Source organism: Haemorhous mexicanus, chromosome 2 (assembly GCF_027477595.1).
Source record: "Haemorhous mexicanus isolate bHaeMex1 chromosome 2, bHaeMex1.pri, whole genome shotgun sequence".
Taxonomy (NCBI): domain Eukaryota; kingdom Metazoa; phylum Chordata; class Aves; order Passeriformes; family Fringillidae; genus Haemorhous; species Haemorhous mexicanus.
The window spans coordinates 82,996,999-83,013,260 of NC_082342.1; the positions used below are offsets into that span (position 1 = coordinate 82,996,999).

The following is a 16,262-nucleotide window of genomic DNA, read 5'->3' on the forward strand; positions in this document are numbered from 1 at the left end:
TCCATTCAATTTGTAAAAACTGGAATCAGGTTGTGCTGATTTCTGTATTAAATCAGAAAGGCAACAGAACTGTAAGTCATATGCTTTATGGTCATTTTTAAATGCATATGCATTTCATATTGGTATTTTGTATGTTTTTGAAAAATTGTGTGCTGGATATTGTGACTCTGTTTTGTACTTGCAGCTGAAGTTCTTACAGCTTTAAGGTGTTCAGTGGTTCAATTTTGCATAGCCTATGTTTGAGATTTCTGCACTTAATAAAATATGTGCATATTACAGTAGGACCACAGAGCTTACAACTCTTTGTGGTTAAACTTCTGGCAGGTGAGATCACACAGACTTGAGTTTCCATGTATTGCACACTCTGAGGTAATAATAAAAGCTCTTGGAGTAAGATTTTTAATATTAAACCCCATATCAGACCTTTTTTTTTAATATCTGCTTTTCCAGAGCATCTGTTGAAAGTATCTAAAGACTGATTTATAAGGGACAAAAAGCATGTGTTTGATATTATAAAAATACATTTTTTGTAGTTTGTGAGTATTCAAAAGAAGTTGAAAGCTTGAGTAGCTACTGCAGTTACTTGTATTTGTTACCTAGAGTTTGTTGCTAGGACGTAGGCTACTAATGTGTGTGGAGAAATGAATATTTTCCTATATGTAAAAAGGTACATTGTGCAAAAGTAAGGTGTCATAAATGTGCACATCATACCCACAGGTAGGTAATGAACAATTTGACCATTTTACCCTTTGATGGTATTTTTATGACTGCATAATATAGTCAATTACAAAGAAATCTGTGTCAAAGAAGTTTTTAATTAAGTAAAATATAAATTTTACCTACATATGCCTTCTCATTATGTCATTTGAATTTGATATTGAGAGAATGAAATTAATTTTAGAAATGTGGTATATACCATAGTTTCAGGAGCATTTGATTATGCAAATATAAAAAATTCATATATGCATTGCATCATAATTCTTCAGTGTTGTCTACTTTATTGTATTAATAGTCACTTTCACATCTGACAATATTCACAGTTGTTTGAGGTGATAAAAGCATTGGAAAGTTTAACACTGATGCTAGGTTTTAGTTCATTTCAGGTGAAACAACAAAAGATGTTGAGCAAATAAAAAGAAGTGCAATTATTATTCTGTTTCTGTCATATTTACAATGCAACAAATATATCTGTTACCTTTAGTTATAGAACATCTTTCTGTGTAGCTGCGTGCTAGAATTTGGAAAAAGAATCCCTTGTTTGCATTGTAAAAGTTCCCTGACATTTTTTTTTTTATATCATTTCACTGTTCATATTATTGAGTGATCTTACACTTCCAGTTCTAAAACTTTTCCTGCGCACGCTTCGAAGGTAATTGCGGTAAAGGATTACACTGATGACTCTTGCCTGGAATTGTTTGGAAACAATGTAGTACAGTATAACATCCAAGCACGTACTGAGATTCATGAGGAAGGTGGTGAAGGCTGCCCAGGGATTGTAACTTGTATTTTCATCTTGCAACATCAGAAGGACAAAGCAAATGTGGAAGGGTACAAAGCAGATGAGTACCTGAGCAATCAGAGTAACTATAATTCTTATGGATCTCTCCTTGGCCTTAGGCTTCAGTTTGGAAGTCTTGCCATGAATAAAATTATAAATAATGACTAGGTAACACCCCATCATGATAAACAAGGGGATCAAAAAGAAAAAAATCAAGCGACAAAAATTCAATGTATTTACTTCCTTTAAATGGATGATATCAAGCATTTTCATGCAGGTGGTGAAATTTGAGGCTTGGTCTGGATCAGATCGTAAAAACACCAACGGGGATGTTGTTGAGAGGGTCATTATCCAGATTCCAGTACAAGCCAGTAGAGCTTTTTTTGTATTTTTTAGTTCTTTGACATGTTTGGGCTGGACAATAGCCATAAATCTGTCTACGCTGATAAAAGCGAGCAGCCACAGAGCAATGGCTGGGTAAAAGACGGTGAAAGCCCCGAGGATCCGGCAGAATGTATCTCCAAAAGGCCACGCTTCTGTCGCGTGGTAGATTATCCGAAAAGGCAGGGAAAATATAAAAAACAGGTCAAGTAGTGCGACATTCATCATGTATACAGTTATAGTTGTTCTCTTCTTGGTAGTGCAGCTGAACACCCAGAGTGCAGTGGCATTCACCAGCAATCCCACTGTGAACACAAAGCTGTAGAAGACCAGTGATGCAATCCTGTATTCTTCTGGGTGGGAATTTTCTGGCGTCATAGTTTAATTGAACTTAGGAATAGTTGTTGCGCTCCATAAATCCCCTAAAATTAGATAAAAGATGGGAAGTTATTCTCAGTCAAATAAAATCTGTCTTTAAAAACAAACAGGAAGATTGTTTTAGGACAGTGTTTAGTGATGAAACTATTGTTTAGCTCTGAAATGTGCTAGCTTTGTTGCTTTTTCTGACTGCAAATGCATTGTCATCCTCTGAGGGAAACATATGTATTGTCAGACTTGTGAAAACAGTATTTATAAGCATGTTTGAATAAAATATTTTTGTTACTTACAGGGCCTTTTAATATAAGGAATCAAAAAGTCAAGATTGGCATGTCAGGTGTGCATCAGTAGCTGATAATTAGATTGAAATAGTTGTATTTGAGCTACGACAGCTACTTTCTAAAGAAAATATTTCTTCAAGCTGTCTCTGTTAAAAAAATTCTTGACTAGAACTAGTTATGAATAGAAACAATTCAGCATGGCATGTAGTGACATTTGGATGTGCAAAGAGTACTGACTTTGCCTTTTATCTGTGTAGGACCTACTTAACTCCCAAAAGAACAGGTGCTTGCTTATTAAAGACATTTAAAAAAACTCTTTGAGTGTCTGCATAGCTTCTAATACAGTGTTTAATCCCAGGGCATCAGAATCACCCACCCAATATATGAATAAAATTAATAGATTAGTAAACTTCCTGTTTTAAAAACTAAAAAGGGGGAAAGCAGCACGGTCTCCAGCCAGGCCATATGGGAACAGTATTTGTCTGGGGGGAAAGTTGCTGTCTGGTAGCCAGCTACCCCAGAGCACAGTTATGTTCCTTCATCCAGCTTCTTGGTCATAGGAGTTGCACATATGAAATGTCACTGTGCAGGCTGAGGTGATGAGAGCTGAAGGAGAGGATCCCTGGTTTTCTCTGGAGCCCGTGAGGATGGCAGACCTTACCTGGTGTTTGCATGAGTGCTTTGTTTAACTTTCACCCCCAGCACTTTCCTGGCTCTTGGTGTGGTCACAGTTTCATGACTTTATGTGGGAGGGTTCCTCTTGTCTGGCCTTTTACCCAGCCCTGTGGCAGCTTTGTGAAGAGGAGGAGGAGGAACAAGTTAGCTGTTTGTCTGATCTTCCCACTTGTGACAAACGGCCAAGGAAGTTCCACAGAATCTGTTAGGCACCAGAACTGTTCTCAAGAGCTCAAGAGCAGTTCCTGTGTGTTTTATCTTCAGAACTGAAGAATGCATTAAAACCCAGGTTTATTATTACTGCCCATCTGGTTAATGCTTTCTCTGTAATGTTACCAAATACTTTCTCAGTGCTACAGGAATGCATAGGGGATTGAATTGGGCTTTATTAATCTGGCATCCTGGTTGGACACTGGTAAATACCAGCTGCATTTGAGAAGAGTACCATGGAGTAACTAACTTAAATATGAACTGCTAAATCTTTATATAGGTTAGTTTCTGCCTTGAAGTGTAAAGTTTGGGCTTCTAATGTTCTTACAGTTCTCCAGTTTACAGATATATTAAAGTTATGCATAGAAATATTTAACCCTTAACTTCAAGGTCTTTTTTTCAGCTGCACAAAACAAAAAAAAGGTGTGTTTTGTGCTCAGATGAGGACATTAGAACATGCAACAGAATTTATGTTTTGTTTGGGAAAAGCCCCATATGTAATACAAAAAGGTTTGGGGGGCATCTATATTAAATGCCTCTCAAATTCCTCATTGCGTGAAGAACTCTAAAAATTAAAGAAAAATAAAATAATTAAATAATGCTAGCAAACCTTATTGAAGGTTAGATGGCATATACTAAAAAATGTTGTGCATGTGCTAGCAACATAGTTAAAATATTATCTGGCACACTGTTCCACTTTCACTACTGTTGCACAAAATTGTCCAAATGTTGCTTAATATACACCTCCCCCTTGCCCTTGTCCATTGTAAGTGAGTTTTCTTTCCTCTTTTGTTCTGTTATTTTTTCTCTCTTGCTAGTGGTTGTGTTTGACAGTGTAGAACTACCAAGCTCAATATCCGGAGTGATTTGGCAGGTGAATTGAGTAGTAATGTATAAGACAGGTAGAATAATTCACTTGAATACTAAGAAACATCATGGGTTTTAGTTTTGGTTTTGCTCTTGTCTCCTTTGGACTTGCAGTGACTGTAATTATTTCTGGTCAGGTCATGTTTTCAAAATAACCAGTAGCCTGATGTTGATGGGAAGAGAGGAAGCTGAATCTGTTGTGATCTGCTTTTCTTGCCTTGTTTGCTGGTAATTTCAAGTTTGTGACTGTTTTGAGATATACGAAGGAACTGACCTGCTGTAACAGAAAGGGTTTGTTGGGTTTTGTTTTTGTTTTTTTTTTCCTGGGTTTTTGGAGGCTGTTTCCCAACTTTGTGAGTTTAAATACATGCCAGTTAATTTTTAAGAACCTAAAATGTAGCATTTATTTAGGTAAGAAATACTGAGATTTTAAAAGCGTATGTTACCTATCTGCATTTATACACAATTGGAGATACTTTGCTTTTTTGTTGGTACTTGTCTGCATGGAGTTCAGGTTGATATCTCCCAGGTCAGCCCAAGCATATCTTTGGGTGCCTCTGGGCGGATGGTTTTGCCCTAGTTGCCATTTTTCATAGTGGGAGGATTTACTTATTGGTATTGATGAGAGCACTTGCTGAAGAGCCCTTGGAGTCACTGTTTTCTGGAAGACTTGTCGGTATTAATTCTGAATGATTCCTCTGTTGTTCGTATGTATGTTCTATCAATCTTTTAATTTTTTAAAGATAACCAACATTCTGAGTATCTAATGTGAATTGTGAAGGCCAGCTAGGTGCCCTGTGTGAGAACAAGATGTTGACAGCAAAATCACAATTAAATCTCTTCCTCCAGATTCTTAATGTGAATTAGGTAACAGTGGTTCCATTTAAAGGGCCATGTGTGTATCTTTCTTCCCAATCCCCCTTTTTACTTTGTCTGTCCCTTATATTTGGTTGCATTTCCCTGAGGACAACATTTTTTCAGTGAAGCACAGAGACACCAAATAATATGATCTCCTGGTTTTCATTTCATGAAAACAAACATTTTTCTTTTAGTGATAAATGTACTTACCAATGTTTTCATTTATTGCATACTCTTAAAATTTTTGTTACAATCCTAAACAACAGTATTTATGGTACTATGCTTTTACAAATGCAATCATTTTTCTTTAAATGTTCTTTATAGAATGCTGCTGATATTTTGAAAGTGAATTAAAAATTAAATATCTTTTCATTAGTTCTAGAATTAATGCCCATGTTAATGCTTCTGAACAAACTCTCTTAGTAACATGTATGAACCTCCAAATTACTTTGTTAGCACAGCATAAGGGATCATTACTCACCTTTTGTGCTCTACAAAATTTCTTCAGAGATGCTTCTTTCATGGCCCCAAATCTGTAGAAGATTTAGACTTCCTCTTCTTTGCTCAGCTTCGCTTAGCTAAAATAGCTCCTCAGGCAGGAAACAATGACGTAATCTCACTAGTATTGAGCTCTTTTATTGGTCATACTTAAAAGTTACTATTTCACATAGGTGTGGTGTGTGTGAACTAGTATTTCTATTACCTTTCAACTGTCAAACTTTTGTAATATTTCCAGTGTGGTCAGACTGGGCTGTTGTACTACATATATTTTCAACTTTTAAATGTTTGTGGTATAATGAAAGCATATTTTATGTTAAAGTTTCCATAAAAAGGTATCTGCGAGAACACACATCTTGGTTATGCACAAGTTTCTAATAAGCACAATGTAAATGTATTTTCAGTAGAGCATAGTCTGGTGGATTTTTTGTGGAAATCCCCATTTTGTTTACATTGCCTTGGATAGTAGTCAGTCTGAAAGTGACAGAAAGTCGCTGCATTTGAAATGAGAAGTTTGATTCACTTGAATACACAACTTTGTTTATCCTGTAATTACAACATTTTATTAACATAGCAGCAATATTTCTATTTTTTATTTGCTGTCTGAATTAATAACATTCTTATTTGAGAGCTTTGCTGAGAAATGCTGTATGAAAAGAGGTTTTAGCCTGTGCTAAAATGGAGTAAAATCTCTCAGCTGTGTCACTGCAACAGACATTTTAGGTGGGATTGGAGTAGTCACAAAGGTTTATAGGTGAAGAAGACTAACTTCCTGTGTTTCCTCTTGGTGAGCTTGAGAAAAGATCCACCCTTCAGAAAGGCAGTTTGGAGAGGGAGCTCATTCCGTATTCTCTGTAGAGTGCTTGTTGCTTCAGGTCTCTGGCTGGCAGTCTTTGGGAGGTGGTAGCAGAGAGCTCTGTGTTGAGTAGGGGAGCAGTAATGTTTTGGTCTCCACCTGACATGTCATCAAGAATTTGCCAGGATGTTCACTTGGTGCCAGAAGCAACAAAGTCCTGCAGTTCAGAAATTGCCAGAATCAGGTTTGTTTGTGGGAACCTCTTTGTTCACTGACTGTAAAACTAATGTGGTTACATGATCCTCACTTAGTGCTCAAGATAACTTCTGGGAAAAGAAGCCCATCTCTACTGTAGTCATGTAATTTATCTCAGCTGAATGGGTTTGGGTTAGCATGTAAGTGTCTGCATGGGTCAGTGGGATTGTTAAAGTAATTAGAGGGAGGGACGTGGGTATGATTTTTGGTGTGTAGATTACCTTTAAATATTTGGGGTTTTTTTCTGTTCAGGTGGGCTAATATGAAACTTGGGGTTTTTTATGATCATTCCAAAGGCCTTTTAAATGCAGTGAGCTGCAAATCCTGCCCAGATCACCCTAGCGAAATATAAATTTATTTTTAAGCACCTAATATTTTAGGACTAAGGAGTATCTTAAAAGGACTAACCAGTGCTGAAAACTCTTCAGTGGCTTTATCATTAGTAAAGCAACTCCAGAGCATGCTTCAGCAGAACAAAGCACGGTTTTCAACTGTTCAGTGAAATTCAGTGCCATATGTATATCTTGTGGAAGAGAAGAACTGGACTTTGGCACTCTCCCGGGCAAGAGTACTTGATTTTGGGAAAAAATACAGAATTGTAGAGGCACCTTCCAAGCTGAACTGCTCTGTGAATGCAGTTTATGCATTTATGTTTATGCAATTTATGTTTATGCCAAAAGAGGCAAGTGGACAGCCTGTTTTGTGCCTCCCTTAGCAAAAGAAGAGGTCCAAAAGTGATTCTGGGTTTAATGGAAAGCGAGCAGATGTTGAGTTTGGGATCAGAGAACCTATATGCTGTGAGTTGTCTCTTGGCTCATAGCCTGTTTGGGAGAGGGTGGAAAGTGTGACCTCTTGCAGCTGTGTCACTTTGTCTGAAGGGTGGCTGATGTTCCAACTCTGCAAGGGAGGTCATACCTTGTGAGTGCAGCTGGAATCAAATCCCACAGTTTACATGGGCGGCTAGCAGCAGTCCAGTTGAGTTTGCTGGCAGGTTAGCCATCCATCTGGTTTGCTGCAGCATGTCGGTGTGTTCCGCTTTCACTCAGGCTTTTCACAGCCTTCCTGGTGGAGAAGAGGCAGCCAAACGTCTCTGCTGCTTGTAGGCTAGCAGGCCTTCTCCCAGACATGGAGAGGTAGCTCTGTTTGGCAGCAGGAGGCTGAAAAAGGGTGTTTGCAGTACCAGCAGTTGCATACTCCTTGTCTAGATGCGCAGCTGCAGGGTGATAAGCATTTGGAGGTGAACACCCAAGTCAAAAGTTGCACTGCCTGTGGTTTGTGAGAGGCAGTGGCCTGCTCTGCAGTGCCACATTCCCCTGTAACTTTGGTTTCTGCTGTAGGAAGCACCTGGCTCTATTTTTATTTCCTTTGCTGTTTTATCAGCTAGAAATGAGTGCCTTGCATTGGTTTCCCACAGATGGGTGCGTACTTCCTCTGCTCCAGCTTCTACTGAATTAAATGCTCAGTTCCATCTGGGGTCTTCTTTTGCTATTCTGAAGTTTGAGCAGTAGACAAGGTAATTTTACTTGCATTTTGTTGTGCTAAAGCTGGTTTTAAGTAGTTAAAAGCTAAGCCAATGTACTTCCTGTCTGAGGATAAGGCAGAGTGCATGTGGTCTGTTACGGTGTCTTCACTAACTGGTAGTAAGCCTCAGAAGAAATGAGTTTGATCACTTGCAACAACCTCGAAGTGCAGCACTGAAGGGATTGCCTTCATGCTGTTGCTTTTGCAGAATTAATGTGCTGCTGGTTCTTTCAGTGGTTTAGTCATGGTACAGAAAGGTCTGGTTTTCCTGTTCACTTACTGTGTAATGTAAGCTTTGTCCAGCTGATACAGAGAAGTTCTGCTCACAGTGGGACAGAAGGATTACTACCCTCTGCCTCAGTTTGGTAGGGAACTGGCTTGAGCTCATGTTCTTCTCCTTTCAAACTTTCCACCGTTGGGATCTATGGAAAAGAAAGAACTGAAGCTTCTTGCATGGTTCACTGCACCAGTGGTGCAGGAAGCAACTCTCCCATGTCAGTTTGTTAACTTACTGGCTTGCTGTTGTGGGTGAGTTCACATGCACTTTTGGGTTACTGTTCTCAACCTTGATGAAAACTGGCCTCATTTTTTATTCCCATACTGTGTTCACCATAGTGAATACTGAAGAATAAACTACTGGTTAAAAGTTGGCACTGAATGCATAAAGTCATTGCAGTTGTTTCCAGTTTTGCTGTGTGTCTTACTCAGAGGCTGTGTCATGGCATAGCTGTCCCTCCTCTCCCACTCATCTTTCGGGGGGGGGGGGGGGGGTGTGTAAATGCAGTGTGCAGCAGAGCTGAAGTAATGGAAAAGGGAGCAGCTTAAGGGAACTGAGCCTACTTAGCTGTACCTGACATGTCTTATTTACTGTCATAATTTGCTTTCTCTTCCCTGTTTTGCTAATACATGTGGTGTATTAGCAAAATAGGTTTGAGGAAGGAGATCTTGTTTTTTCCCTTAAAAAAAAAATCAACATTCCATGTTTCTCCTGGGTTCATTTCGGTTTTTTTCCTACCCCTCCTCCCTTCCCTTCACCCCCCTGCACCACCTCTCGTACAGCCAGGACACACCCTGTATCGCTAAATAGCCTAAAAATATACAGTGCATCTGGTCTGTAGTTCATCTGTTTCTCACTGTCAATCAGCCTTTGAAAGAAATAATACTTCAAAAATTAATTAAAATAAAAGTTGCATCTCTGAGATGTCTGTGACAGTGGGGTAGTGGACTGGAGACAATGGTCTTTTACACACCAGCAATCTCAGAGTGTCCATAGTCTAATATTAGCTCATGGCAAATACCAACACAGCTCCATGCTCCTTGATGATCCCACATTGCCTTTGACAAATTCCTGTGTTCTGTTTTTTGGGAAGCAGCTTTCCTAACTCAAAAAATGCACAATTCTCATGACAGATATTTCATAGTTTTTTAAAACTGGCATGAATGCTCAATTTTTTATTTTCTTTTTTTAAACCTGCATTGTCAGGAACTAGTTAGTTCCAGTTTGGAAGTGTCTAGGAGAGGTTTTTTTTCCCCCAGTACTCTTTCCTTACTAAGTATGTTGTACGTGATGCTTTTACTATTAAATTTCTCTTAAAGGTCTCAGGTGCATAAGAAGTATTGTTCTGAAACTTGATATACCTCCCAGGAATAGAGTTAGTGTTTCAAAAGAAATGTCTTATTTGGAGCTGCATGTACTCAGATTCCTTTGATGAAGTCAAGTGCATGATTAGGGAGAGTTGTTCTGACTCCTCCAGAGTTCAGGAGTTTGGACAAGCTCTGTCAGTAACTAGCCCGAGTACATGTTATCAGAAATTAAACAATTAAAAATTGCTACATAGGCTTTAGCAGACCAGTGAAGGGTTTAATCAAAAGTACCTGAAGTGAGAGTGGGCTGTGTGAATTAGAATAAGCGCTTCAAATTCAAGGGTGCCTTACAGTGTGTTTCCCAGCTCTGGCAGGTAGCTTGCTTTGCAGAAGTGATGGTCTTCTAATGCTGTGCTGCCTGCACCATCTGTCCCTGGCACAGATGAACCAGCAGCAGTGTATTGGGGTTGTGAAGCCTGGTGTGCTGTGGTGGAGTTGAGGTGACACGAGAGGAGCATCGGGATGATAAAGGGGCTGGCATAATCCAGGCTGGGACATAGCAGCCTGGTGCCTGCTGCACACCACTGAATCTGGTTGGTTAGGAGCTCTACTGGGCAGATTTGCTTGGTGTGTAGGCTCAGCACTGTCCTTGGAGGGAAATGGCTCCTGAGTATGAATGTGCTCAGTGCACCAGGACAAGACCAGCTTGTGCTCTGAGCTGGCTATGGTGGACAGCAGAGCTGGCTGCAAGTAGGTAATTTCAGAATCATTGTCTTCAGGTATAGAGCCAAGTCCAGTCAGAGGACTCTGTATTTCCCAACTAACTGTTCAGCTACAAAAATTATATCTATTTTATACACACACACACACACACATTAAAGGAAGGGGCTGAAAATCCTGAGCTTTATCATGGCAAGAGGCCAAGGAGAGTAAGTCAGGGCATAAATCTGAAGTTCAATAATTTGAGCAGCTGTTTTCCTTATGTAGAGATTGTGTTGGTGAAAGTGGTTTTAAGATAGGATGGAGCAGTGAAACTGAACTGGGGCTTGTGTGTTCCATATTCTCTGCCACTTTTATCCTTTGCCTCCAAATCATACTGCCCGTCAATGCTTTTTTATTTTAGTCTTAGAACATCTGGGACATTGCCTTTATTTGCTTGTGACTGAGTCATGTGCTGTCTGATGATTGAGGCCACCAAATTCATATCACTTACCCAAATAGCAGAAATGAGAGGGAGTGCAAAGCTTGTTTTGAGCAAGGAACAGTGAGAGAAGAAAGGGCAGTAAAGGTTGCAGGATGTTGGACAACTATTCCTTCTTCTTTCAAATTTGGCAGCGTGTGGAGGTAAACATAAGAGCTGTGAACAGCAGTTCTGGCTGGCTCTGAACCAGCAGCCCGTGGTTCACAGCATTCATTATTGTCTAGATGATGCAGTTTATTTCCAAGGTAATGGGGCAATAAACCTGTCGCAGTTATTGAATGAGTGATTGACTCAGTGTCTTGTAGTAGTGATCCTGGATCTGACTTCTCTTTAACTGCCTGACAGTTCCTGGCCTAGTGCTTGTTCTGCCTGGTGTTAGGATTTCCCACTCTGGAAAATGGGGTTTAGCCTCAAATACAAAACAGTTGGGTGTAATGGTTTTGATTTGACCTCTGCCGTGGTGAGGACTAATTACTGCATCAATGCTGCCATCTGCGGATCTTCAGCAAGCATAGCAACTCATCTTTGGAACAGCAGAAATGGCTGATGGAGGATTAATTCCTTTGTACATCTGCACTACTTAGCCAGGTTTTCAGGAAAACTGATTATAAAGAATGAAAGCCACTTTGTCTCTCCTATGAAAGGGACATACCATGTGACATGGAAGCTGTGACTGTTCCCATAGTTGTGGAACTTCAATTACTGTTATTGCTCAAATAATTACATTTCATACAGATCTCCCCTTTGCATTTCTGTTTAATTAATTCTGTACATTAAGATACCATTCTGAGAATGAGTTGAAAGCAAAGACTTTCTTACTGTGCGTAGTCTGAGTTTACCCTGAAAAAGTGAAGAATTAGAAGACACCTAGTGGAAGAAGAGAAGAAAGACTGGAAACATTTACCATTCTTCTTTTGGCTTTGTTATATAGCACAAGGATATAAACTAATAATAGAAATTGAGCAACTCTGTGTTTTTAAGCTACTCTTTTTCTGATTTTGGTGTTGTATTTGTCTCATATGTCTTTAATAAAATAAGACACAGTAGCAACAACTTTCTTTGCACAGTGTTCCATTTTTCAGAAGGAGTGTTCTGAAAGTTTTATGATTAAATTATTTAATGAGAATAAACAATGCCTTCTTTCCTATGTGGGAATAGGGCCTCCTTTTTAGCTTAGCAGTTGATCCTTGAAGGTTATTTTCAGTCTACGTGGGTATGATCAATCTTTCTTTCAATCTTTACTGGCGGCTTGGGGTTTTTTCCCCCTCTCTTCTCTTCCTCTTTCCGGAGTTAGGAACACCTTGTTTGTTCGTCATGTTCAGCCATAGTAAAGAAAGACGGGGATGTGGAAGTCCCTTTGGAATTTAAAAGGAAATCCTGCATCTAATTGTAGATGTCTGTGCCAAACAGTTCTGTACAAGTTATCATTTCAGCTATTGTTTGCAAATTGGCTCACTGCAGTGCCCTCTGTCATTTGATCTTAAGGGAAACAACCTTAAAGTAGTCATTGCATCCTAGAAGCATCAGTTGTCTCCTGTCTAGTTCTGCTATGAACATAGATCGCTACATTTTGTTTTAAGGATCTGATATCCTTTCATGTAAATGATGTTGTCCTCCATCATCGAATGAACTGCTTCCATTCCAATGATGTTCTTTGAATCTCTTCCCTCTCCCTGTGTTTGTAGGGCAGTTAATTATTTGATTGCAGTGGAGGAAGAAGGAAGAAAAATGAATGACTAATTCTTCAGAGCAGTTAAGACAGCCTTAGTGTGAGGAGATACTCTGTCTGTTCTAGCCTTTTGCAAAATGGAGTGTGGTGCTAGGATTGCTGTCCTAGGACAGATGAGGAGGGTAATGAAGTAACTTCACAAAGGAGGTCTTGCAGTGTCTGATGCTTTAAAGAAACCCCTCTTGATTTACCAAAGTAATGAACAGAAATTGATTCAGTAACTTCAGTGGTATCTAAGAAGGTACAGTTGTATGACTGAGACTTTAAAAAACAAATGTGCATGAAACAGAAGATATTGTGTACAATTAGTAAAAAAAGTATTGCAGTTGTTTCTCTAAAGAATTTAGAAATAAAAGTGTCTCTTTTTCAGCCTTAAATGACCTTGAAGATTTTTGGTATAAGTAACAAGATCTTTTAAAATTTCCTCTTTGCTTTTATTTTATGCTTACTGAATATTCTCCTTTTGTTTAGTCATCACTTTGCTTCAACTACCTTGGTCTGTAGTTGAGAAAAAGGGTTATATGGTGGTCTTAATGGGGAAGTTTGTTTTGCAAAGAAATCACTTCTCTGCTACAGCTTTCTGTTTTGTTTCTGTTTTATCATGAACAAGCTAAAGAGTTTCCTGCCAGCAACTTGTGCCTTACAATACTTACTCATTGGAAAAGTCCAACTACAGTCATGAATCACAAGGAGGTGTGAATGGTCTCTTGACCAAAAAGCCCTAAAATGGTGGGAAGCATTTTAATGTTCAAGTATTGTGAAGTAAGCCAAACTGTGTGAATAAGATAAACATTAAAACCTCCCTTTACTAGTCTTCAGCCTTTGAAGTTATGTTATAATGTCTGTTACAATATCCTTATCATAATGTGGTTAGAAGAAATTTGATTTTTTTTACCAAGAGTACAAAAGTAGTTAAAAAAATGGCTCAGCTAAAACATAGCATAACATTTACCAATAATATTTACTGTAGAAGAGGACTGAGGAGTAGCCAGTAGCTTAATTGTTTATAGAATTATGCTTAAAATATTGAACAGGGAATATATGAGTCACATTCTGTATTTAGCTTCAACTTATTGTCTCTACCATGAAAATAGGTCATAGTAATTGAGGCAAAAATAGCTTGTGTGCTTTGCCACGTAGGTCAACATTAATTGCTCCACTTTGGCTCCACTCTGCCCAAGCATTATGCTAAATACAGATGCTGATAAGATCATTTAATGCTTGTATCAGATGGGAGCTGGGAGTGAAGACCCTCTTCCTCCCATCAGATACTCAGGTGTGGACTGGGTGATCTGGGCCATTTGTGGGATCAGTAGGATAGAGAGAAGCAGGATTTTTGTGCTGAAATGTTGGAGCTCATAGTGCAGTGAAGGATCAGATATCAGGAGATGGCAGGAAAGGCTACAGCTCTCATTCATGTGTGGTGCCCACCTCTCCCTCCCCAGCACAGGCAGTAGTCGTGTAGCCAGACTTGTCCATGCAAAGAATTCTGGGAGACTGATGCTACCCAGGTGGTTCTCTGCACTTCCTTTACTCCAGGAAATATTCAACAGGTGAAGCTATTGGAGCTGTTAAGTCAGGTAGCCTCTGCATGTTTTGAAAATATTTCTCAGGTGAGGTAAGAACAGCTGTGAATCTAATAATGTTGAAAAGCAAGTCAATGAAATAGTAACCCTTGAAATTCAGGTGTGTAACTTGCCAGGGTCTTGGATCACTACTTATCAAATATGTTTTCTCTAAGGCAAGAGGTTTGCAGAATAAAAGTATATGTATTAGAGTTGAAAGCTATCTCCATTACAAGTTGGATCATTCCCAGTATAAGGTTCTACTTTTGAGATTATATGTGTCTGAAGGGCCTTTTGAAGTAGATGCTTATCTTAAATGAGGTTGCCCGCTCTTCTTGATTCAGTAGAGTGCCTCACAAGTGGCAGATTACAGGAGTAAGTGTCAAGATCCTTAAGATCTGCTAGACACCTCTCTTTAGATTCAGAAAGATTATAAAAGGCTTGGCTGTCCCCCATAGAAGCATGAGTTTGCTTCCAGGCTATCCTTGTCCAGACCTGGAGGGCAGGCACTTCACTCAGGCTGGGGTGTGCAGCCTCACATCCTTCTGTATGTGAGTGCCTTCAGTGAGCCTCTTGGCGCTGTGTCCATAGGTGATGCTTTGCTCCTTGCTTGCCTTGCACACGGGCACAGTTTGAGAGAGTGAGTGTACAGTGGTGGTAAAGCCAGTGCCCATGGGATTATAGCCTAATGTCATCGTTACCAGGTGTGCAGTCTCAGATTTCTGTGGCCTAAATCAGGAACCTCCTGTGACATCTTTCAAGGAACAGAGACCTTGTGTCTTTAGTTTGTCTATCAGCTAGGCAGCAGCCTCAGGCTGGGTGGTCCCTTTGTCTGTCTAGGTACAGCTTAAAGCTGGCAGAACCATGGTGCATTACACAGGTGTGAAGGGTGAGCATCACTCTCCTGCTTTACAGATCATTTGGTGGAACTGACTTTATGTGTTGACAAATTATAGAGTGGGACTTCAAGGGCTTCAGTTGGGTGTGTCATGAGCAGGAAATCTGAGACAGTTTCTCAGAGCTGTTTTAAAAATGTTTTCCTCTGTTCTGGAACCAGTCAGATATATGGACACCTTTTCCAGTTTTCTGACAATACAGAGAAATTGGTCAGGATTAGATGAGTTATCTGTGATGACAGCATTCCATCTGAGAGGGAGCTTTTGTTCAGGACTATCTCAGCTAGCAATGCAGTCACACCATATCTACTTCTTTTCTTTTCGTAAATTTTTTCTGGCCTGCAGATAGCTTTTGGGCTTTGCATAACATGTCCACTAAATCTTTAAGTGAGAAACAGTCAAGAAGAAGCAATTACTCCTTTGTTGTTCATAAATGAGCTGATTTCCCATTAGAATGAGACAAAATACGTTTCTCAATTTTAAAACTTTTGTTCAGTTTTTTTACCTTTTTATTTCTGTGTCTTGTACACTTAATAAAATCAAATCCATAAAGGGATACTCAGCATTAATCTCTGTGCTTTTCTGTGGAGAGCTTTCCTATTTCTTGTCATCAGGCGTTATAGCAAGGGCTTGATGAGAGGTGGTTTTTTTTTTTTTTGCCTTCACTTAATGATCCTTTTTCTTAGTGAGATATTCGTTTGATGCAATCTTTCCTCACACCACAGCTCTTTGAGCCTGTGGTCACCAGCTTTTTTTACCTTTTGATAGTGTTTTGGTCGTTTTGTGCTCTGCCACAAGTTTGAAAGAAGATTGGAGAGATTGAAGTCTGTGTGGCTGAAACAGTAGAACATCCTGTGCTTTTCCTCTTTTCTTTTTTAAGATTTCCTCAGAATTCATCCCACATTCCTGTATCACTTGTCAGAAAATCAACCTGCTGGTGTTTCATTTAATCCCCTCTTTTTTTTTTAGAACTGGGGCATTCTTTACCTCCTGGATATTAGGTACTTTTTTCTTTTTATATTTCTAAAGTTTGTTCAGGAGTGTTTCTTGCTTCTTCAGTGCAATAACT

General features: G+C 39.4%; 2 protein-coding genes across 3 annotated transcripts in view; one reads left to right on the forward strand and one right to left on the reverse strand.

Annotated features, from left to right (window-relative positions):
- UBAC2 (UBA domain containing 2) overlaps positions 1 to 16,262 on the forward strand; it is an 85,237-nt gene that overhangs the window by 12,035 nt on the left and 56,940 nt on the right. The window lies entirely within an intron of this gene.
- GPR18 (G protein-coupled receptor 18) lies at positions 979 to 5,724 on the reverse strand. 2 transcript variants are annotated; one of them, XM_059839282.1, is made up of 3 exons: positions 5,630 to 5,704; positions 3,200 to 3,329; positions 979 to 2,301 (listed from the first exon to the last, which is right to left on the reverse strand). In XM_059839282.1, the coding sequence occupies exon 3, from the start codon at positions 2,255 to 2,257 to the stop codon at positions 1,292 to 1,294; it is 966 nt and encodes a 321-aa protein (XP_059695265.1). In that variant the 5' UTR covers positions 2,258 to 2,301; positions 3,200 to 3,329; positions 5,630 to 5,704; the 3' UTR covers positions 979 to 1,291. The 2 variants fall into 2 exon arrangements, with proteins under 2 accessions (XP_059695265.1, XP_059695264.1); XM_059839281.1 differs by lacking the exon at positions 3,200 to 3,329 and having other exon boundaries at positions 5,630 to 5,724.

What these genes read in the sequence shown, in the direction of transcription:
- GPR18 (XM_059839281.1), bottom strand. Translation starts at nt 2,257, where the DNA reads ATGACGCCAGAAAATTCCCACCCAGAAGAATACAGGATTGCATCACTG.